Below are 21,710 nucleotides of genomic sequence, written 5' to 3'. Positions count from 1 at the left end.
TAAATTACTTTTAGGAAGTACTAAGAACATGTCTGATCTGCTATGTAATAAAAAACCACAGAGATGTCAGTATTTGCTAATTATTCGCGGACAATTAGCAGAAAAATCCCATGTCTATTGATCATTAACTGAGCATTAAGCTTCCTCTTATGTTGAAGATGATTAATAAAAGTAAACTGGTTTTGGTAGTTGCTGTTATATAGTAAAGAGAACTGTTGTCCACAGTTAGCTGGGTAAATATGGACATTTTTATAAATATCAGAAATTTGCAGATTTGCTGCATCGTTTCGGTGGAGTTCCTTGAAGGTGTGAGGGCAACAACGGTTATTGTGAGAAATAATCTTTCTGGAAGTGTGTGTAACCAACTCAAGAAAACAAATTATTTTACAGTTTGTCTCTAAGATCTTTGGAAGATCTTATGTAGTTGTGTAAATGAGTTAAGGCAGGCAATAGGCAATTTACAGTTTGTCCCACCTGCATGTTCTGTGTAGATTGGTCCTTACCTAATTGTCCTTGTTTCTGATCTAATTGCCCTTGAAAGTATCATAAGCTGTTATATTTTCACACAAATTAACTGTTCAGGAAGAATTTTTCAAATGCCTTAGGTGCAGCTTTTATTCTGTGTCAGATGTTTTCCGCAGACATGCTTTCAAGGCTTTGTCTACAGCAATTGTGTAGCTGTCAAAAGGAAACTAGCATTCCTGAGCTCTGTTTACACATCTCTTTTCCAGTATTTCATCTTACTGATCCAGTGTAAGTCTGTTTTTATTTGGACGTTAGAGCTATGCAAATTGGCAGTGCTTGTGCTTGTCCAGAAAAGACAAGAAAGTTGTCGCAGTTCCCACAGCTGCTGGTTGCACGAGCTACTTGGTGTATCAACTGTGGTTTCCAAGCAGAGGTCTGGCTCAACAAGTGCTTAAAAGCCTGAAAGCCACACAATGGGTTCTTTTCAATTAGCACATTTGCCTGCAATTTAGAGCACAGTGCATCAATATAACACTAGACTTATAAAAGATGGTTTAGGATCCATTGGATCTCATCAACTATACTAAGAAAGAATGGCTAATGCTGGAAATGTGCTTGTTTCCAAGTTAGAAAAGACAGCACAAACAACTACTGAAAGCATATGGATTTTCTGACTCTTTTAAATGAAATAGAAAATGAGGAATGAACCCATTCAACATAATAATTTTTTTAATATTTTTCTTATGTTACTTTATTTTTACATCCTCTCCTGCTGAAGATGATTCTACCTGGCTTCAAGACTAGTGTTACCAGGAGAATTTGGGGGGTTTTGATCATAGGTCAGTTTATACAACACCAAGCCTGCTGGCAACAAATGGGGTCCCACCCATCTCAAAGGATCTTAGCTTAGGAGTTAGCAGAGCTCATTGAGAGAGCTTTAAACTAGATTTGAAGGGGAACAGCGACATAGCCAGACTTGACAGTGATAAGGTGTGGGAAGGAGAGAACTATAGCAACCACACTAGTAACAAATGGAGGCTTAAGAGAGACTATCTCAATCAAGCACAAGCAGACAAAGACATAACTACAAGACAGGACTATGGGGTGTCCCTTTGCACCCCTACTGGGATCTTGACGCAATCAAATGGTTCTATAAATGCCTGTACACAAATGCACACAGAATAGAGAACAATCAGGAGGAACTAGAGATCCGTGTGCCGTCACAGGGCTTTGATCTCATTGCAACAATGGAGGCATGGGATAGTTCACGTGACTGGAATGTTGTCACGTAGGGCTACGCACTGCCTAGGAGAGACAGACCAGGAAGGCACTGGCCTCATTCACTATGCCCCACTATGTCAAGCAACACTTGGGATGTATCAAGATCTGTCTTGGGGTGGATGATGAGCAAGTCAAGTGCTTATGGGTTAGGATAAAAAGGCAGACTAGTAAGGGTGACACTGTTGTGAGTGTTTGCTACAGGCCGTCTGATGAGGAGGAAGGGGATGAGGCCTTCTACAGGCAGCTTGAAGCAGTTTCAAAGTCACAGGAATTGGTTCCTGTGGGGGACTTTAACTACCCTGGCATCTGCTGGAGAAGAAACACAGCAAAGCACAAACACTCCAGGAGGTTCCTGGAAAGCCTTGATGACAACTTCTTGTCATAGGTAGTGGAGGATCTCACAAGAACTGGTGTGCTACTTGACATTACAACTTCAGGAGAGCTAACTTTAACCTCTTCGCTCTTTGAGGATCTTCTTGGAAGAATCCCATAGGAACAGCTAAACAACTGTGGCCTCTGTCCCTGCCACAGTACAGTTGCCCCTGCCCAGCAGAGCTAGTGATCAGTGTTGGTTGTCTTTCCATGCAGGTAAAGGTTTTTTGTTTCTCTTGGTGTTAAAAGGATCATCTTTTTTGTGTTTGAGATGTCATGGGCTGGCTCCACAGGTAAACCAGATCAGAAGCTCACAGCAATGTTGATACCTTATTTTTCCTAGAGGAACAATGTCATTAGTTCTGTTTTGAGGAGCATATTTTTTATGCATAAAACATATTTCAGTTAATGGGGTACTGCCAACTGACAAAAAAAAATCCCTTTCTATTACCTATGTGTGTTACGAGCACTTAGATTACGAGAAATGATAGGTAGTTTTTTTCCTGTTTTAACCTGGTTGGTTTGTTTGACCCCTTGACAGTAACCCAGTGTTTCCTTTGAGTATCCAGGTTATTAATCATTTTGCCCTTTTGTTTTTGTGTGATCCTTTCATATTAAAATGAAGAAATCAATCTCACCAGGAAAATGTGATTGTAGTGATACAAAATCTAACCAGGGACTCAGGATGTACCAGGTTTTTTTAAGCAAGGTGTGCAATTGATTCTGTATCTCAGGTTTTTGTATTAAATACTTAATCACAGCATGTAATTCTGTGACTTGTTTTTTAGTAGCCTAGCTTTGAAGCTCAGAATGAAAAAGTGCATTGCTTTAATGATAACTGTGTAGGTTCTCATCAAAATGAAAGTTTCGTCTCATTATCCCATTGTTCTCCTTTTCTTTTTTCTCCAAGCTGCCTGTCTCGTCCTGGGTTGTATGATTTTTCCTGATGGCTGGGATTCAGATGAGGTAAAACGGATGTGTGGTGAAAAGACAGACAAGTACACGCTGGGGGCTTGTTCAGTCCGCTGGGCATATATCCTGGCAATTATTGGAATCTTGGATGCCCTGATCCTCTCATTTCTGGCATTTGTGCTTGGAAACAGACAAGACAGCTTGCTAGCAGAGGAGCTCAAGTTGGAAAACAAAGGTAGGACTGCTTTAGAAACACTATTGTTGGGTGGCCTTGAGGGCAATTGCTTAAAAACAATAATCAGTTTCATTTTATTTTATGCTTAAAAGTTGGCATGCTGGCTTACTTCCTACATTGCTGGGAAAGAATAAATGCAAGAGGCAAGAGGAAGTTTTGGGTTTCAGCCTCCAAAAATCTAAGAAAGCTTGAAATTGCCATAATTGCTGCACTATGCATGACTTAGCTTTTAGAGCTACAGATGGGATGTTATTGTGTTACTCACTTTTACAGTATTTCATTACCATTTACGTTTCACTGTCTCCATCTTTTTCTGTACCCCATGCAAGATTTTTTCATTTTGTTCCTTTAGGATTTTGCATTGTAATATGAATGTCTGTGATATAGCATATTTGTTAGCACAGTATATAGTAATGGGGGAGTGCTGGGGACTGGCAATGAGATGTATAATGGAACTGCCTATAACACAAAGCACCTGTGGACTAAGGATCAGAGCCAGGAATGAAGAAGACTCCTAGTTCTTGTTTGATTGTGTTGCTTTGAGCTCATTAGTCAACTCATGGGAATCTAGGATGGTGTAGCAACCGAATATTCATGTAGTGCACTGGGGATAAAACACACTTCTAGATTAAGAACATGAAACTGGCTCGGACCAGTAGTTTATCACGCAGTTGTGAGGAGAGATGTTTTTTGAGGTGTGCAAGCTTGGCTTATTTCTGCAGCCCCTTCCCCTTGTGCTCCCCCAGCATCCCAGCTGAGTATCTGATGTGATAGATACCACAGAGGCCACATCCCTGCCTTGTCTTTTTAATGGGCCTGTTGTCCCTGGATCTGTCTAATCCCTTCTAAACCTGCTGATATTGTCGACTTCTCCAGCACTGCATGGCTGAAGCTCACTACTGACTGCTAAAGAAGTACTTTCTTTTATCTGTTTCAAATTGATCCCCTGCTAGTTTCACTGACTGTCTCCAAGTGCAGGATTCTGCATTCAACTCATCCACCACCTTTGTAATTTTGTAGGTTGCTTCTAATAATAGCAGAGATATTAGGAGCCTTTCACCACCAGATTAGAAATCAAAAGCTGTTTGGCAGCCTGTGTCATACAAAAATAGCTGCTCTCAGTCCTGCTCCAGAAGGACCATTATCTGTATACCTGACAGCACCAGCACAGAGGCCCCTGCTTGCTGGATTGCAGTCAGCACCCTCAGCCGAAAAATATATGGACTTGAAGATTGAACTTCATGCACTATTCCAGACCTTTGTGGAGCATACTAATGTTGTGGGTTTAGGACAGTCACTTGCAATTGCATGTTTACATCTGTTCTGAGGGCATCAGTTTCAAGGACTGTCCCTGTGGCCCTTCTGTAAGGATAATATTCATCTGCACTTGAAAATTAAAATACTTACCAGAAGAGCATTCACAGCTACGCCACAAGTACTTTTGGCATCGCCTTTGTGTCTGATTTGTCTACGCCATACAGAGCTCATGTACACAACAACTACTTGTATCAAAGAAACTCATCTCATTTGGCAGCTTGTGAGAAAAAACAGCTTCTGGAGCCTCATCACCTCTCACGTCGCTGGCACAGGGCCTTGCCAGAACATTTGGTCCTCGGCATGTCAGAAAAAATCATTCAGCAGCTCAAGTTCCTTGGATTAAACACAGAAACATACCACACCACTGGGTTCAAGACAAACCAGAACTCAACAAAAAGGGACCTACCCCACTTTGCCCTTCACAGTCAAGCCTAATGATCACCACTTTTTAAACTGTCTTTGAAATTAAAAGAAAAAGAGTGAACTTGACTTCTAAAAAGGACATTCTCCACCCTCTTTCATGGAAAGCTTCTGCTAAGCGAGAACAGGGCAAGTCTAAATCCCCTTGCAGCCCCCCAGCATTTCCCCATCTGCATATGTTGCCGCCAGGCAGAGCCCCAGCCCTGAACACACATGAGGGCTTTGACACTTACCCCATAAACTGTGTCCCCTTGTCCCCTTGCAGGTTAAGAGATGGTGGAGAACTACTCATCAGCATTAGTCTACATGCAGAGTAGCCATGCATCTCTTGGAAATGGTCAGGATGCCAAAGTACTGACAAATGCAAATATCACTAGCACGCCTTCCTTATAGACAAGAAGACTAAGGATATAAGCAATACTTCCCTCAGCTTTCCGAGCTGCTCTTACAATGTGAAGTCAAAGTCCTTATAACAAATAGCCATGAATATTAGACATGCTCCTATCCTTTCTTCCCCCTCCTCATCTGCCTGAGAACTGCCTTCAGACTTATGCTGTCTTCTGTTTCTGGATTAACACATATGGATGAGGAACATCCCTTTCTCAGGGAAGAATCCCTGTGCTGCTGGTGCCTTCCAGGCTCAAAAACTATGTCTGGGTAGTCATGGCTGTCCACTGGGTGGGATCCCAGTGACTCCTTCCTCTTCGTGGTGATGTTGGCATGGACATCCTGTAGCCAGTGATAACTTAAGTGTCCCCTTAAGGGAAAGTCGTGGCTCCATCATGGCTTTACAGGAGAATGCACCTGGGGAGCATTCAACCTGTACCTGAGAGGAACCTCTACTTGCCCTATCAGCTCATCCTGTGCTGCTGGGACTTGGCCCTGTGCATGTAGATGACATTATGCAGTAGCTCAGTAGGGGGTAAGATACAAATTAAATCTGAGAGTCATAACAGTGTTCATTTATGTGGAAAAAAACTTCAAGGACAAGAAATTACTAGGCAATGATCAGATATCTGGGCAGTTGTTTTCTTAATCATGTAATAGTTCTGTCAGGAGACTGATGAAAATCAGCTCCCACAGGCTTATTAATGAGAGTCTGTGGTAGCTGAGCAAGTACCTGTTTCTGAGCATTAGTAGCAAAGAAACGGTTAAATGTATATGGAAAACAACAGAATGGTAAAAATGTGAGAAGATACCTGAAAAAGAAAAAGCTGTGCTTCTCTGTACACTTACCATGCCGAATTGTCCACCTGCTCTGTGCTTTTAATGCCCACAGTTCTGTATATTCACCTAGGTTCATGAATGCTTGTAATTAAGGAATTTGACTGTTAAAATTAGTCGTGGCAGAAGATGGCTGTATTTTTGCTATAAATGAAAGTTTGCTTTTTTTACTACATTATAAAAATAGTGCTTACTCATTTCTTAATTTCTTCGATGTGAGAGTAAACTACCATGCGGCTTTCACATCTGAGAAATATAACTCAAGTTTGACAGACTTTCTTCAAGTTATAGTCTATTTAAAGCAGTTTCCCAATCATGCAAATTTTACACAATAATCCATTACTTTTTCCTTTTAAAAACTGCCTTATGAAGAAAAAAAATGTGTTTATAAAAAGACTGTCCCATTATCTTTATGTCATTAGCAAAAGGAGGAGAGAGAACAGTATTGCGTGGTTTTCTTCTATTTATAGGAACTAATGGTTATGACTTAAAGGCCTGTATGTCATTAAACTAATGGCATGCAGGGTGATAACAAATATAGTTAGAATTCATCTTAGCTTTAAGCTTCCTCAACACCGTTTTGAGTGAGCCATCAACATCAGGCATAAACCTTGATGTGTTGTGCAATTACATGATTTAACATTCTGAACTGTAATGTCTTAATGACATAAAATTAAAGTTCTGGCCAAAGGGTGAGGACTCCAAATGAGAAGCTTCCAAAAGAAATTGTGAATGCAAGGCAGTTACATTTATGGTAGAAAGTGTTAATATGGTCTGCATCATGAGTGATAAATAGAAGAGCATTCAGAAGACACTATCCTGTAAGTAGTACCAGTCAGAGCAGGTGGATGATGCACTTTGTGAACAGTTGTGGCTTTTCTAATGGACAGAACAGCTTACAAGCTGTTTATGTTTAACATTCGACTCATCTTTGGGGCCCATATGGTCACAGATATTGACACTAAAAATTTCCAGGAGTTACAAGCTTAGAGCTGAAATAGATAAAAGGAGCTGGGAGATAAAATATTTGAGGGATTCATCTACTTTGCAGTGATTGCAACTTACATGGACTCATACTACACCACTTTTCTCCCCACAATGCGGCGAGCTCATCAGAGAGCTGAGTGCAGGGTGCCCAACCCAGGACTTGCCAGTTGCTTGACATTTATACCTTAATTTCTCTCCAGGATGTAGAAGGCTGGCTCCATACATCTGCCTGAGCTGCAGGCACTGCAGAGTAAACATGAAAAAGACTGTCACCAAGAAAACACATTCCCTTAGTTTAGTAAAATTAAAAAAAAGTAGTATTGCATGGAGATTTGCACACCTTTGGCTAAAGAATCATCTTCTGTAACAGGAATAGCCTACCCACAGTATCGCTGCTGCAACAGAAAACCTTCTGCAAAAGCCCTAGTTTCTGAAGCTGAGTGACAGGAGGCCAGCAGCTCACCTGTCTCATGGAGGGACAACATGACAGGGTGCATATCAGCTGTCATTCTTCAAAGGGAAAATAGCTCAGGTCACAAGGCATGTGCAAACCACTGCAAAATTGCAAAGCGCCACTTATCAGCACGTAGTTCACATGGCATGAATGCACAAACATTCAGGCCAACTTGTTCAAAATTAGGTAAAAAAAGTGAATATTGATACCCAATTTAAGTTTTCCCGTGTAGCTACAATGCATAAAAGAATTACCATCAGCCCCAGTAGTGATAAGAAGCACAAATCCAGGCAGAACAACATGTATACCCTTGTATACTCATGCTCTCTGTCCGATATAATTATATAGTCCCTTCTTTGTAAAGATCTATACCCACAACTCCTCATGAAACATAAGAAGTCAGTGTATGCGTGTTTTTGTTTCAGTTAGCATGTACATTACAAAAATAAAAATGCTGTCAAAAATAAAATGCAAGATTTCTATTACTCTCTTCCCTTTTTTAGACTGGTACTTCTCTTCATGTCTCCTCCTATCCTTCCTTTTTAAAGAGTTCAAGAGTCACTCACTTCAGACTCTTGCTCCTTTGGTGTGTGGCTCCATGTCAAAGCATTTAAGGTGATTATGAACTCAGAACCAACTTGGCCAATTGAGTTCCCATTTGAGAAGGCAAATGTGGAAGAATCACTCATTGGTGAGTGATCTGTGATTCATAACTATAGACAGCCCACGGCATGCATTTGGAATCTGAAACTACTCAAAAGGTTTATGTCTTGCCTCAAAATAAGAAGTATTGAAATACCCTCCTTTTCAAAGGAAAAATCAGACTCTTCTTTGAATCCCACAGTCGTGGGTTCCAGGTTGGGAGTTCCTGGCCCTCTTTCTGGCTTCAAAAAATGATCTTGTGCCATGTCAGCCAAGAATGAAGTTTTGCCACAGCTGACATGCTCTCTTTCAGCTTCAACCAATAAATGGCTTATCTATCATACCACCACTGCAATTAGATCCACTTGTTAATTTCATTGTTCAATTATAATCCATTTTCCTTCAGGTATCACCTCCACAATGAGCTACAAGGACCTCTGAATAAAAGAACAGTAGGCAGGTAGTACAAGACATACTTCATCTAAAAACAACTTGAAGCCAAACTAACAGATTTTTTTATACATTTCCCCCCTCAAATTTCCTTCTTTAAATATTGGCAACCATTTGCCCATTATTGCAACTATATAAATAATATTCTTAAAAAAAATAAGATAAACATGGAGATTTCATTGTGTTTTGCATCAGAGAGAACTTAATCTCTGCAGAATGAAGATACTCATACCACTACTGTAGGATGTATGCCCACAGTATGAAGTTTCATTCAAGGAGTGTATGAACAGCCACTGGAGCAAATACGGAATCTTCTTTTGCAGTGTCTTAGAATCATACACTCTTTTGCCCAGTGTATGTTGGATTCTGTCACATGACACAGAACAGCTCCAGACAGAGGATTTTTGGCTCCCCCTTCACAGCAGTCTACAGTATGTTGTGTAGGACACTGATCTTCTACCTGCCTTGGTTTGAGGATGTTCTCTCCTTAAGTTGAATGTTCTCAGATTCCAGCTGTGATCTCTAACAATGAAGTATTTTGGAGGTTTTAGTAGAAACTGAAGGGAAGAAATGGGGAAGGGAGACCAGAACTCCAGGTTCTTTGATACAGACTTACAAGACAATTCCAGGTCTTCCTTTTGAAAAATCTTTGTGTTTACAAGCATGTGAGAATCATGTTCATATGTATGCAAGAAGCTGCTTAGATTTTTTTTATTGGTATTGAGTGGCAGTAAGGCAAAAGCATGGGAGCAGTGTTCAGAATAGCTGATTCCTGATTCTCTTACTGGATCTATCCTTTGATTTTTTCATTTCTCTGTTTTTTAAATGGGGAGGAATGAGTCTGACTTTGTTGATAAGATATGTTGTGGTTCAGTGATGAAAGATGAACTAGAAAAAGCAAGTGATGGTGGAATTATTATTAATGTATGTATTCCAAGACTAAGCCCTTATAAAAGTATTTTATCAAGAAAATACTTTACCAATATCCTAAATGATGATACTCTTAAGGGGAAGCAAGCGAGACATCAAAACTAAAAGCTGAAAGCTGATTAAAATACCTTATTAAATAAAGGTCAGTCTTGCAGTAGTGCTGATTGATACATCAGCTGATCCAACAGTTCCTTTACAGCTCTACTTTCTATAATGAGAAAGTAAAATTAGTCCTAAACATATGCATTAATTACTTAGCTAAGGAAGCTGGAGACCATGAATAAAGAGTCCTAGTTCCCCACTGATTAATGAAGGAAAAACAGTGAACTGGTCTCTGCCTCATAGAAAGATGTATCCCACTTTCTGTGACCCTCTGTAAGGAGTCTCATACATTAGCTCAGTTAAAGAAATTATCATTCCATTTAATGAGCTCATAATATGAGGGACTTAAAGGATAGGAACCTAAAGGCAAGCTGGTAGCAAAAAAAGGCAGCCTCAAAAAATTCTTCTTAAAAACGGTACAGGTAACTCAATGCATTATATGGGCTCTGTGCTCAGCTGAAAAGTTCTGTAGCACAGCAAGCCACAGCAGGGTTGAGTGTTACAAAGCAGCGTGGGATGATGCATGGGAATGGGGAATAAAATCATTAGACAGTGCTGCTACAAACCACAAACAAATCTCCAGGCTGGTCACGACAAGTCCATAATGAGCCTGGACAGATCTGGAGACCTGTGTTGTTAACTTAAAAGGAAGTCTATGCCCTGTTACAAGCGAGACTGTATTTACTGAGCTAAAAGGCAACAACTTTGACTGTACCATCACTAGAGGTTGCATTAGAAATTATGTTTTGAACTTTGAACAAAAAAATCAGAGATATTTCACAATACATAGAAATATAAAAGGGAAGTAGCTGGCACATATTTCGTTCCAGGTAGGGCTGGAATCACACAGAAAGATTATAATACCCCACTATCCCTCTTCCTTACTGACAGGAACCATGTTTGTAGGAGGAATATCTGAGAATGGGAGAGCTCATGACTCAGCTGCTCTTGCATAAATGTTTTTTGACAAAGTGTTCATGCAGACGAAATAATGAAGGCAGAATTGTGCCAAGAATCTGGACTATGACTGGGAACAGCTGATTTGGAGGACATTGCTGCTGCCCAGTCCAGCATACCATTTCCAAGAGCTGCCTGGGCTGTCCATATGTTCCTACCAACCCTAATGGCTTGGCCTCACGCACAGAGGAAGCCTTGCTTGGACTGAAGGTTAGAGTTGTGCTCTGCTGAGATCTTTGTCTGTTGACTTTGATATGTCTGTACAGTTTTTCTCAATAGAATACCAGAGCTGTAATTGTTCCTTCTTGAAGCAAGTTCCAGTAATTTTTTTTGAAATCTTTGTCATTATTTTAAAAGTCATTATTTTCAATATCTCATTCCACTGTGAATTTGTTGAGACTTTCTTCAGCAGTTTCATGATGCTAGAATAATTTTCTATCTGCAAACACCTGAAAATAAATGCAGGTAAGCACTCCCTTTCTGGGCATAGAGTCAGCAGAAACAAAGACTCTTGTCAGTAGCTTTAGAATAAAGGAGCTATCAAAAAATCCAGATGAAAGGAAGGCAAACAGCCCTGTTCCCCAAACTTATATTCAATGAGACATTTAAATCATACCTAATGAGATATTTGAGACACCTAGATCTTCCTACTTTCTGTTGCTGGTACAACTTACTACAGTAACAGGTAGAAGTTGGCCTGTTAGGTGCTGACAGTGTAGATTTTTTTAGCCAGTCATTATTATATGGTTTTAGTCTGAAACCTTGAAATTGTTCATGTTATTTCAAGACCAGTTACAGAGTTAATCTGGACTTTCTCTTGAGTCTCTCATCTTCTCCTAAATAACAAGCTTGGTGGATGAGTTTGTTGTTCTCACTGAGCTCTCCCTGGATGCCCAGAAAGCCTGGCCCTGGCACAGGATCAGACTAGGGCACATATATATTTTAGTTCCTTGGCTCTGGAATGACCCTGCCTCACACAAGGTTGCTTGGACTGAAAGTTAGAGTTGTGCTCTGCTGAGGTCTTTGTTGACTTTGATATGTCTGTACAGTTTTTCTCAATAGAATACCAGAAAACAAAGCAGAAGAGAAAATACGGATATTCATGAGTAATGCTCTCAAGATTTCTGTAGGTGTGTACTAACTTCAGTTGCTAGAAATGTACACAATAGAAAACAAGTGAAATTTTGATACAAAGATATTTTAACAAAGTTTTTCCTGTGTCTTATACCTGGAGGATATTTTTTCTTAATTTATGTTTTTTAAAAAAGTATTCTATTCATATCACGTGTTCCATGTTATTATGTTTAATGTTTCAGATATTTGGCATGTAAGCACTCCAGCTGTCAGAAATATTTTTAGGCACCTAATTCAAGGGCATTTAGCATGAAATGTACTCAATAGACAAGGTAAAACTGAAAACAGATGTTTAGTTGCAATCCCGTTTGATTAAATGTATTTACAACACCACAGCACATTTGATTTTACAAACCACCTTCACTTTAAAATGCTCTTTTATGTCCATGCATTTGCACCCTTCTAGGAGACAGCATTTGACATGACAGACCCTCAATCCTATATGCTATTTCCCTCAGTTCCTGACTTCTGACGTTCCCAACTGATTCTCTCCTAATCACTGGGTGTATTGTTCCTCTCTACTACGTGCATGCTGAAACCAAAACTCACTGTTTTTTGTATGACTTTGTGCCTGATAGAGGCTGAAAGGATCAACATGGCCATCTAAACTTCTCTCCAGTATCACACAGGCTGTAGGATGGCCCGAGTCCCCTCTAGCTGTGTAAAATGTGGAATCAAAGCTGGACAGTGTTCCAGGAGCTGTTCTGACTCTGCTGTGCCCAGAGGTCTTACCATCCCTCTGCTTCTGCTCAGTGTTTCCTCTCCTGCTGCCAAGACACTCAGTAGCCATTCTGCCTGCAGCACCGCTCCAGCCCGTGCTCAGCTGGCTTTCCACATGCTCTCTCAGTGTGGGGCTATGTTTCTTACTCCTTGATGTATCATTTTGCATCTGACCATGCTTACAGAATGAGCCATTTGGCAACACACATGAAGATTTCCTTGGTCCTCTTCACAACAGCATCTGAGAGAGAATATGGACATTGCCACTGGCTCACAGTAATACGGAGAAAATCCGGATGTTGTAGGTCTATCTCCTTCTTTCTCAGTAAGGGATGAGAAGACGTGAAGATGAGGATGCCAGGAGCCACCTTCTTTATTTTCTACATGTGTGCTGAATTCAGACACAAAAGCACACCAACATAAGCCCAGTTCTAGGAACTAACAGTGTCGGGGCATTTTGTGCCCCCTGTAACTCTGTTTTCCTTCCACACTCTTCCAGGGTTTTATAACCTCTCACTGCCTTTGGATAGTTCAGTCAATAAAGGTCGGTCTTTGCCAAATGAATACTCCCCACTGTCTGGTATAGCCAGAGACCCTGAATGCCTTGTAGGGTCTAACAGGTGGACAACTCAGGTGGACAATCTTGAAATACTGAATAAGTCCAGTAAATCCAGCATTGCTACCAGCAATTACATGTAAAGGTAGATATTTTCTAGGTTCCTGAACACAGAGGCACTAGTTTAGCTGTACTTTTACATTTCTACCATAACAATATATGTGAAAGATACATGCACAGTGGATAAGAATCTAGAAAAATAGCAGTGTTATGTAAATGCCTGCTGAAATGGATGCATCTGGAATCTCTACAGAGTACAATAATTCTGTTATTTAATGCTTACTTCAAAAAGAGCACATTCAGAAGCCAAATTAGATTGGTGTAACTGAAATGGACTCATTTTATGCAAAATGTTTACTACTGTTCATTTTATTCTTAAGTAGATTACTGAACCAAAATCCTAAGATCTTTTCCACTTGGCATGTTCAACATGATTATGCACAGGAGAGAGGTGGGCTTCATCCTGTGAAATCAGTAAGAATTTTAGAAGGTGGGAGTAAATTTTAGTCATTAGAGTAATTCATACAATTTTTAAATGGTCATGAATCTTAATTATATGAATCTTACTTATACTAATTCCCGAGCACAGAGTTTCAAACAATATTTTTCAGTTGTTTTAATGTTTGATGTGTATCAAATACATCCGCATTTCCTTTGAAGAACTATCATAGCACTCTGACAATAACAACTGGCCGACCTCTTGCAAATAAAACTGATAAAGCAATAAAGATCAGACACCATATATCCTGCAGAGACAAATATTGGTCTACCAGAGAAAGTGGAAGTGTGCTAGAAATCATTCAGCGTGCTTCAAATGTTAAGGAGCAGAAAACATTGTCAAAGAGTTGATTGGAAATTCAGTACAGAAGCCATGCTGGCAAAGTATAAAAGTGCTGTACTTAAAGAAACAGTCACAAAAACAGTGTTTGCATCCTTAGTAAAAATTCTGGATTTCACAACATGGAAAGAAGTAATGCCAAATGGGTAAGGAGCACCTTTGCTCCGGGAGAATAAAAATTTGTGTCAGTGTTAAGGGGGAATTGCTGTGCCCTTTCACCCTGCAGCATCCTATTGTTGAATTTAAAATGATGGCTGAAAACCTCTGAGCTTTCACTGCCATGTGGCCTCAGCACTTCCAAGCAGAGGCAGTAGCTGTCTAAAGAAAAAACTGCCTTCTTTTGTTCTGCCTCAGTTTTGTAAGTATGCTCCCTGCTGCTCTGTAGAGGTTAATTCTTAGCCCATATGGACAAAGATGACGTATTATTAAGTACAATAAATCTTCCCATATAACCATCATCCCAGCTATTTTCCTGAAGGGAACTAACAAGCTTATCTTAAATAAATCCCTAAAAGGGCTCTGTGAAATGATTAGAATTTGTATGTTTACAATGATGCCAGAAGATGAGCAGGTTTATACACTGATCAATCATTTATGCATTAGTGAGCAGCTGACATCTGAGCCTGTGTCTGCTCATCTATCAAGCAGTTTTCACAAAGGTTAGAGGCAGTAAAGTTGTACTCAGACACAAATATAGGTATAAAAATGTTATAAAAATGCTAAGTACTGAGGATTACAGCATGAACTGATAGGATTTCATATTTCAAGAGTAATTTCTATATAAGATCCTGGTCACAAACAATTTGCCAAGGTGTCACCTTCTTCCCTAAGTCCAACTGAAGCTCATCCATTTCTTTTCAGTGCAGTTAATGTGCCTGCAGATATATACAGATTATGTGCTCATCTAACATTAGTCTCAAAAACCCTCTTTTGACAGGGTAATATTGACCTTTACCCTCTGTACTATGGGAAGTGTTTTCTGAAGAACAACCTGGGAACTTCTTGAGAAACTAGAGCTGCATGTGAAGAGTAAGTCCAAAGGCCACTCTTCTTTGGGCTCTCATAGGGTGTCTGCTTTGGAAGGGACTAATTTTCCTAATTTCTAGGCAAAGACTAGATCTGACTTAGTGAAGAAATATGAAGAGAAGTCCAGGGAGGAAGTTCATGATGCTGTGAGATCCAGTAGGAAAAGAGCAACCAACAGTCTGAGTCCAGTTGGTTCGCCTGAAAGGGTTAGTGGCATCTTCGTATTATTTTCCTTTTCACCCAAATCCTTACTTTATGCCTATGGATGTAAACACACGTTTTCAGTGGTGCCATCCTCAGCTTCTGTGCTTATCACTTCACCAAGTGCCTTCTGTAGTGTGCTCTTATAAGCTTCGAAGCATAGGTGTCTGTACATGCAAGAGCATCAGGAACATGCAGGACCCTTCCGAGCGCTGAGAGCACAGGAACATTACCATGGCAGGGAAATGGGGGGAGTACTGTGAGAGATCCTGGTGGCCAGTGACATTGGTTCACTATGCACTGTGCACTATGGCACACTATGTGCTACTTAGATTATTTTTTAATATTCTGGAACTACACCTAAAACCCCTCAGGTTAGTTCAGCACCATCTATCCCTGCTAGAGCTGCACTGCATTCTGTCCCATTATTCTTTAGAATGTTCTCTAAAGCTCTGCACAGCATTGAGATCACAGTTATCAGCCTTTGTTTGTCTAGACCCATAGTTAGGTTGTCTTCTGATGTAAATTAAGGTCCCCATCAAAAAAGTTGCAGAGAGAGGAAGTATATTTCTTTCAAACAAGATATTTTAAAAGAATAATATTAAACATTCATTTTTCTTCTTCTTTTTGGTTTCCTGGGCTGTGTCTCAGTTCTACCTTGGTTCTCCTTTATTCTTGCTTTTCCCTGTCTTTCTCCCCTCTCTTTTCACAGAGCATATCTTTATATCCAATCTGCTTAGAAAATATCTTTATTTGAATTTTATTTAAGATCTTCAACTTTCATAAACCCAGTATTAGATGTTTCCTCAATTTATGTTTTCATAATTTAAGCAGACAAAACCCGGAAGTTAAAGGGACTTTTTTTCTGGATTTTTGTTTTTAATCTATGAATACTATTACTTTCTAAACATTAACAGTAAAAGTGTTGAAAACAGTATTGTCATTCTTAGGCTGCTTGGAAAGAGGAGGTGAATGTTACCATATAATAAGTATATGTGGACTGTTATAGCTATAGCCTGCTGCATTGACCAACTACTTTTTTTTTAACAGGAAAAGAATGCAGCAATTTATCACTTGTCCAGTCTAGTTAATGTTTTCTACCTTTTTATAAGAGTGGAATTTGTGAACTGGCTAGCTTTGGCAGTTTGAGGTAGTAGGTACTTTTCATTTCTAGATCATTGACTCAAGTATAGCAGATATTTGACAAAAATTGACTGAAAACTGAATCTGGAGGATGACTGATGGCTGAAGTATGTAAGAAAGATTGGTTTCTGCTCAGCTGGCAGTAGACAAATGCCAATAACAAAAAAATACATATACCTTAACCCTATGCTGGAAAACATTCTAACTAGGGAGACACAGAAATACAGAACATACATACCTTTGGATGCCTTTGTCATTAGCCAGTGATTCTACTAAAGGAAAGCCAAGAGGGAGACTCAGCTCTTTACAGCACTTGGTTAACCAAGTTAGCACGAATCTTATTTCAGATATGCCTCCTTTCCTGCCTTTTCTGGATCATCTGTCATGCTAAATTAAGCAGGTAGAGTGCATGGAAAACATGGCAAGTATTTCTATATGTGTATCTGTATATAAATATATATCTATGTATACAAAAGTGTAGGGAAAGTGGAGTGAAGCCAAGAATCCTGTAGGAGAGAGACTGTAAGAGACATTTGGGGCATTTGGGAAGCATGGGAGTTTGGAAATGTCTGGGGCATGAAGGGAGTTGGAAGTACTGGTGAGGGATCTGAGGACATGAGAAAGGTGAGAATCATAGATAGAAGGTGCAGGAGTGCAAGAGATAAAAGGGCATTGCTGTGGAGGTACCATGGGGCCGTGACAAAGGACCTGGGTCATTGAACTCTGGCCATGTAAGAGAAGGAGGACGCGTGCTGTTCCTTGAAAGTCAGGCACTGATTCCTTGTACCGCTCGCGCAACATTAGACATTTAAAGCTGACCAATAAAAAGGTTATTCAAGTTTCTAAATAACTCACAAGGTATTTAATGAAATAATTCAGTTTGACTTTAGGGAAGTGATACAATGGGAAGTCATGGGAGCTCCATTTTTCAATAGAAACTGTAAACACTCTGTTTCAATTCATCCCAAAACTATTTTTTCCACCGCTTGCTTCAGCCATTGAACTGAAAAATTGGCTATTTACCTAACAGTTGTGCTTTAAAATATTTGTAATGGAAGCATGGCCAGTACCTTTCACGCAGAGCTTTGGTGTGGGGGCAGCTCACAAAACGTGCCAAGGAACTGGCACTGCCTGTTAAATTCTGGCTGATAAGATCTCTGACTGTGCTTCAGAGAATTTGTTCCCTTGTTCAGATGAAGATAAACAAAGTAGAACCAACCGACCTGCCTCTGCTGATGATAATCTGCCTAGGCAATATTATCATTTCAGTGGCTGCTGTAAGAAACTTTTCTGAAGGCTGGTGCATACAAAATAACCAATTTTCATCTACAGATTATGGTTCCAATGTGCCAAGTGCTACCAGGGCTTAAGATACCACGTTTGTGAGATGCAGTCTACAATACTGATTAAAGACATGATGTTTGCTGCAGCTGACTAACTGAATCGACCATGGGCCATGTCTGGGGAACTTCTTGTTTCCAGAAAATAGATAATATCTATTTCTAATGAGCAATAGGCAAGCAGTGCCCACAGTGTAAGTGGTTTGTAGATAAGCAAAGAGCTATATTCAAAAACCCTGTCAATCAACACTTTGCAGTAATTTGCTTTAAAGAAAAGAAGATGAAGAGCTGGTCTAGGAAATTCAGTGTTTTGAAGATGCAGCATTTCTCTTGTTACGGCTGAGGAAAATGGGGGATAAAAGCATGTGCTGTTAGCATGCAGCCTTGCTGGCACTGCTCCAGGGTGTGCTGGTCCAGGCCTAAGCCACCTTTTAGTCTGAACCCAGACCCAGCACATCCAACAGACACTGTGGGGCATGAGTAGGCTTTTGTCAGTGGAGTGGGCCTCCAGGATAAACCAACATCACCTGATTTCTTCTGCAGCTGCAACAAACTGCTTCAACCCTGTAAGATTTGAATCAACTCTGTAATCTTCTTTATAACAAAACTGTGAAGACAGGTTTTTTCTCCTGAAATGAAAAACCTCATTGTCCTCTGTCCAGCTGACTAGACCTAGAGATTGACCTGGAGTCAGATCATAACTCCTGATTCAAGGCACTTAAAAAAAAAAAATTAGCAGACCGCAAAATTATTGGTACCCAAGGGAAAAGTCTTCTTAATTCAACTAATTTGCATGCTGAAACAGTTTTAGAAGAGTGTTTGGTACATCTAAACTTGGCCTGTGGCAGCATATTCTTCCATGCACGTGACTTCCTGGGATCTTGCAGCAGCGCTGTGGCAACGTGTTGGGGTTTGGAGATGCTGGCCCTTGAGGGACATTCTTGCTCCAGGCCTGGAGGCAGCTGCAGCAGGATGGCTCCATACCAGCACCAAGCCCAAATGCGACGTGCGTCAGCACAGCTTTGAGCTGACACAGCCGTATTGGGTTTAGGACTCAGCTAATATCCGCACAGCACCTTGTGCCAAGTGAATGTGTTTTGAGCTGCTGGTTTGGTCTCTGCATTCCAATTCCTCTGTGTTTTTTCCTCCAGATATTGCTGAGATGCTGTTTCACAGAATCACAGAACAGCAGAATTCTTTAGTTTGGAAGAGACCTCTAGGATCATTGAGTCCAACCATTAACCCAGCACTGCCAAGTCCACCACTAAACCATGCTCCCAAGTGCCACATCTACACATCTTTTAAACACCTCCAGGGGTGGTAATTCAACCACTACCCTGGACAGACTGTTCCAGTACTTCACAACCTTTTCTGTGAAGAAATTTTTCCTAATACCCAATCCAAACCTCCCCTGGTGCAACTTGATGGATAATGGGACAACCAGTGGGCTAAACTCTGGGGAGAAGCTGGTTGGGAATGCATCTTCCATTGAATATGCACTCTTTCCCACACAGTCACCAGCATAGACATTTCCTTTATTCATTTAATATCTCCCTATTTATATTTGGAAAGGAACATTTTGAATATTTTTATCTTTGGCCATGTGTATGTCACTTAATGTAACGCAGTGCACAGATCCCAGGGCTCACAGTAGCCTGCACAAGGCAGAGCCTGGCTCATGTCTTCACAATCTTGTAGCTGCATTATTTGCAGTACTGGCTAAGCTAAGAAGCCCAGCTGACATGCAGGATTTATGGGCTCAAGGGGAGAATTAACCTCTTGTTATGGCTGCATCCCCCCTTTCAGACACAGGCAGCTGCACAAAGACCTCTGAGTTGTGTTATTTTGTGATGAAGAAACACCAAGTGTCCCCCAGCATCACTACCCAATCCACCTTTTGGAGAGCTTGTCTAGCCCTCTGCAGTCAAAAGAAATACATTTAGGGGCTGGAAAGGGAGAAATAATTTGGTACTGGAATAGCTACAGTTGGCTGGATTCAAAATGAGCACTGTGTTTTTGCTGAAAAGCACCCAAAAAGCAGAACAGGAGGAGGCTGGAATAAGTCCTTGCCTTGAGGCTAGAGTAGGAGGAGTGGGCAGTCAAAACACTGTTTCCAATTCTGCAACTTTGGACAAAGCATATAGCTGCTCTGTACCTCAGTTTCCTGCCCATTCTGCAGAGGCTTCAGCACTATTTGGTTGCCTCCAGCATCTTCTGCAAGGATTTTTCAACTAAGACTTCTGAAATGGTTGGAGCTGCTCTTGAGTTAGACACAACAGAAGTGTGTATTACTGTAAAAAACAATTTGTAAAAAATAACTCATCAAACTGAGGAAATTGAAAGGACGTGCTGTTTTGTTCAAACAACATAAGGGAGAGCCAAAGAGGGAACAGCATAAATCTTGTCCTGTTCAGAAGGACAAGGCCAAGAACTGAGGTGCCATGTCTGCATGGCGTGGCTGTACATCTCAAACTGACCAACGTTTTTCTGGCAAGCACAGAGGTGAGTGTCTATATATAGCAAGCAGGACAGGATGTGATGGGAAGATGATGCTGCTGGGGGGACAGGGTGACACCTGCTCCTTGTGGTGCTGAGCGGCTCAGCAGGAGCTGCCGTGCTCCTGGCTGCCAGGCAGAATCCAGCCGGGGCTGAGTGCTGCTCTTATTAATGCCACACTCTCATTAATGCTGTGCCAGGCTCCTCTGCGCTCTGGTCAGCTCAGGGCTTTTCCTTTTCCACTTATGCAAGCAGCAACCCCTGAATCTGTACTGCACAAGGAAAATGTGTCTCATCGATCAGTGGGTTCAGCAGGACTCGTCCGTGTTGAGTGACTGCCATGGGAAACTTCAGCTGCCATAGCAACTGTTCTGGGTGAACTGCTGGAGATCAGCAGTAAGAAGCATTCACCAGTATTGATACACACAAATAAAACTCATGCCATTGCTTTGATATCTCAGTCTTTGTTTGCTACAAGCATTCATCTCAGCGATCAGCTAATGCACAGAAAATTCCAGGAAAGTCCAACCAAAAAAGTTGCACATCATACACAGATTTTCTTTTCACATTAGTTAGGAATCGATGGGGTTTCTTTCTCTTTTCTCCAAAAGTTTCAGATATTTGATCAGGAAGAAGAAAAACACACCACATGAAATTAGGAACCATATTCCAGAACAAATAAGAACAGCGAGCAGAATATGGAGCAGCTCAGAGTGGCACAAGCGGAGAGAACAAGCAGGTTGAACTGCAAACAGCAAATGTGAGGAAATCAAAACCCATTACCACAGAAATCATCAGCAGTTTTCCAGTCAGCATTTGGTCGAAATTGGTTTGTCAGGGAGAAAAATGACTGGGCTTCTCCAGGAGCAGCCATTCTGCCCCCAGATCAGTTAGGGATGGAGTTGCAACGTGCTGTTGAGCACCAGCATCTACCATCGCCCCACTACTGCCCGGACCACTTTGGCCAAGAGCTGGATAGTCCAGCTCTGTCTTCAGCAGATTGGTCTTTCTGTGATTGTGAGACTGTTATGATAAGGGAAGTGAATAATGTGCAAAATGTTGCCCTATCCATCAGGAAGTACCTCCACTTTGTATTGGGTTTGTGTGGCAAGGTTTTGGTAGTAGGGGGCCTGCAGGGGTGACTTGAGTAGCTTCTGTGGGAAGCTGCCAGAAGCTTCCCCCATGTCTAATGGAGCCAATGCCAGCCAGCTCCAGGACGGACCCACTGCTGGCCAAGGTTGAGCCCATCAGTGACAGTGGAAGCACCTCTGGGATAGGGACTCCCATGGAAGGGACCCACACTGGAGCAGTTTGTAAAGAACTGCAGCCTGTGGGAAGGACCCACACTGGAGAAGTTCATGAAGAACTGTCTGCCATGGGAGGGACTCCATGCTGGAGCAGGGGAAGAGTGTGAGGACTGCTCCCCCTGTGGAGTAAGGAGTGGCAGA

The 21,710-nt window shown here is 41.1% G+C and overlaps 1 protein-coding gene across 3 annotated transcripts in view; it reads left to right on the top strand.

Annotated features, from left to right (window-relative positions):
- LHFPL3 (LHFPL tetraspan subfamily member 3) overlaps positions 1 to 21,710 on the top strand; it is a 244,511-nt gene that overhangs the window by 161,737 nt on the left and 61,064 nt on the right. For all 3 annotated transcript variants that reach the window (XM_027751843.2, XM_027751845.2, XM_027751844.2), the window contains exon 2: positions 3,029 to 3,265. In XM_027751843.2, the coding sequence (XP_027607644.1) occupies positions 3,029 to 3,265 (237 nt within the window). The remainder of the gene's footprint in view (positions 1 to 3,028; positions 3,266 to 21,710) is intronic.

The sequence above is a fragment of the Pipra filicauda genome, unplaced genomic scaffold, assembly GCF_003945595.2.
Source record: "Pipra filicauda isolate LSUMZ 115617 unplaced genomic scaffold, ASM394559v2 scaffold167_size3244652_pilon, whole genome shotgun sequence".
NCBI lineage: Eukaryota > Metazoa > Chordata > Aves > Passeriformes > Pipridae > Pipra > Pipra filicauda.
Note: the sequence above shows the minus strand (reverse complement) of the source record. Positions and strands in the feature narration are given on the sequence as shown.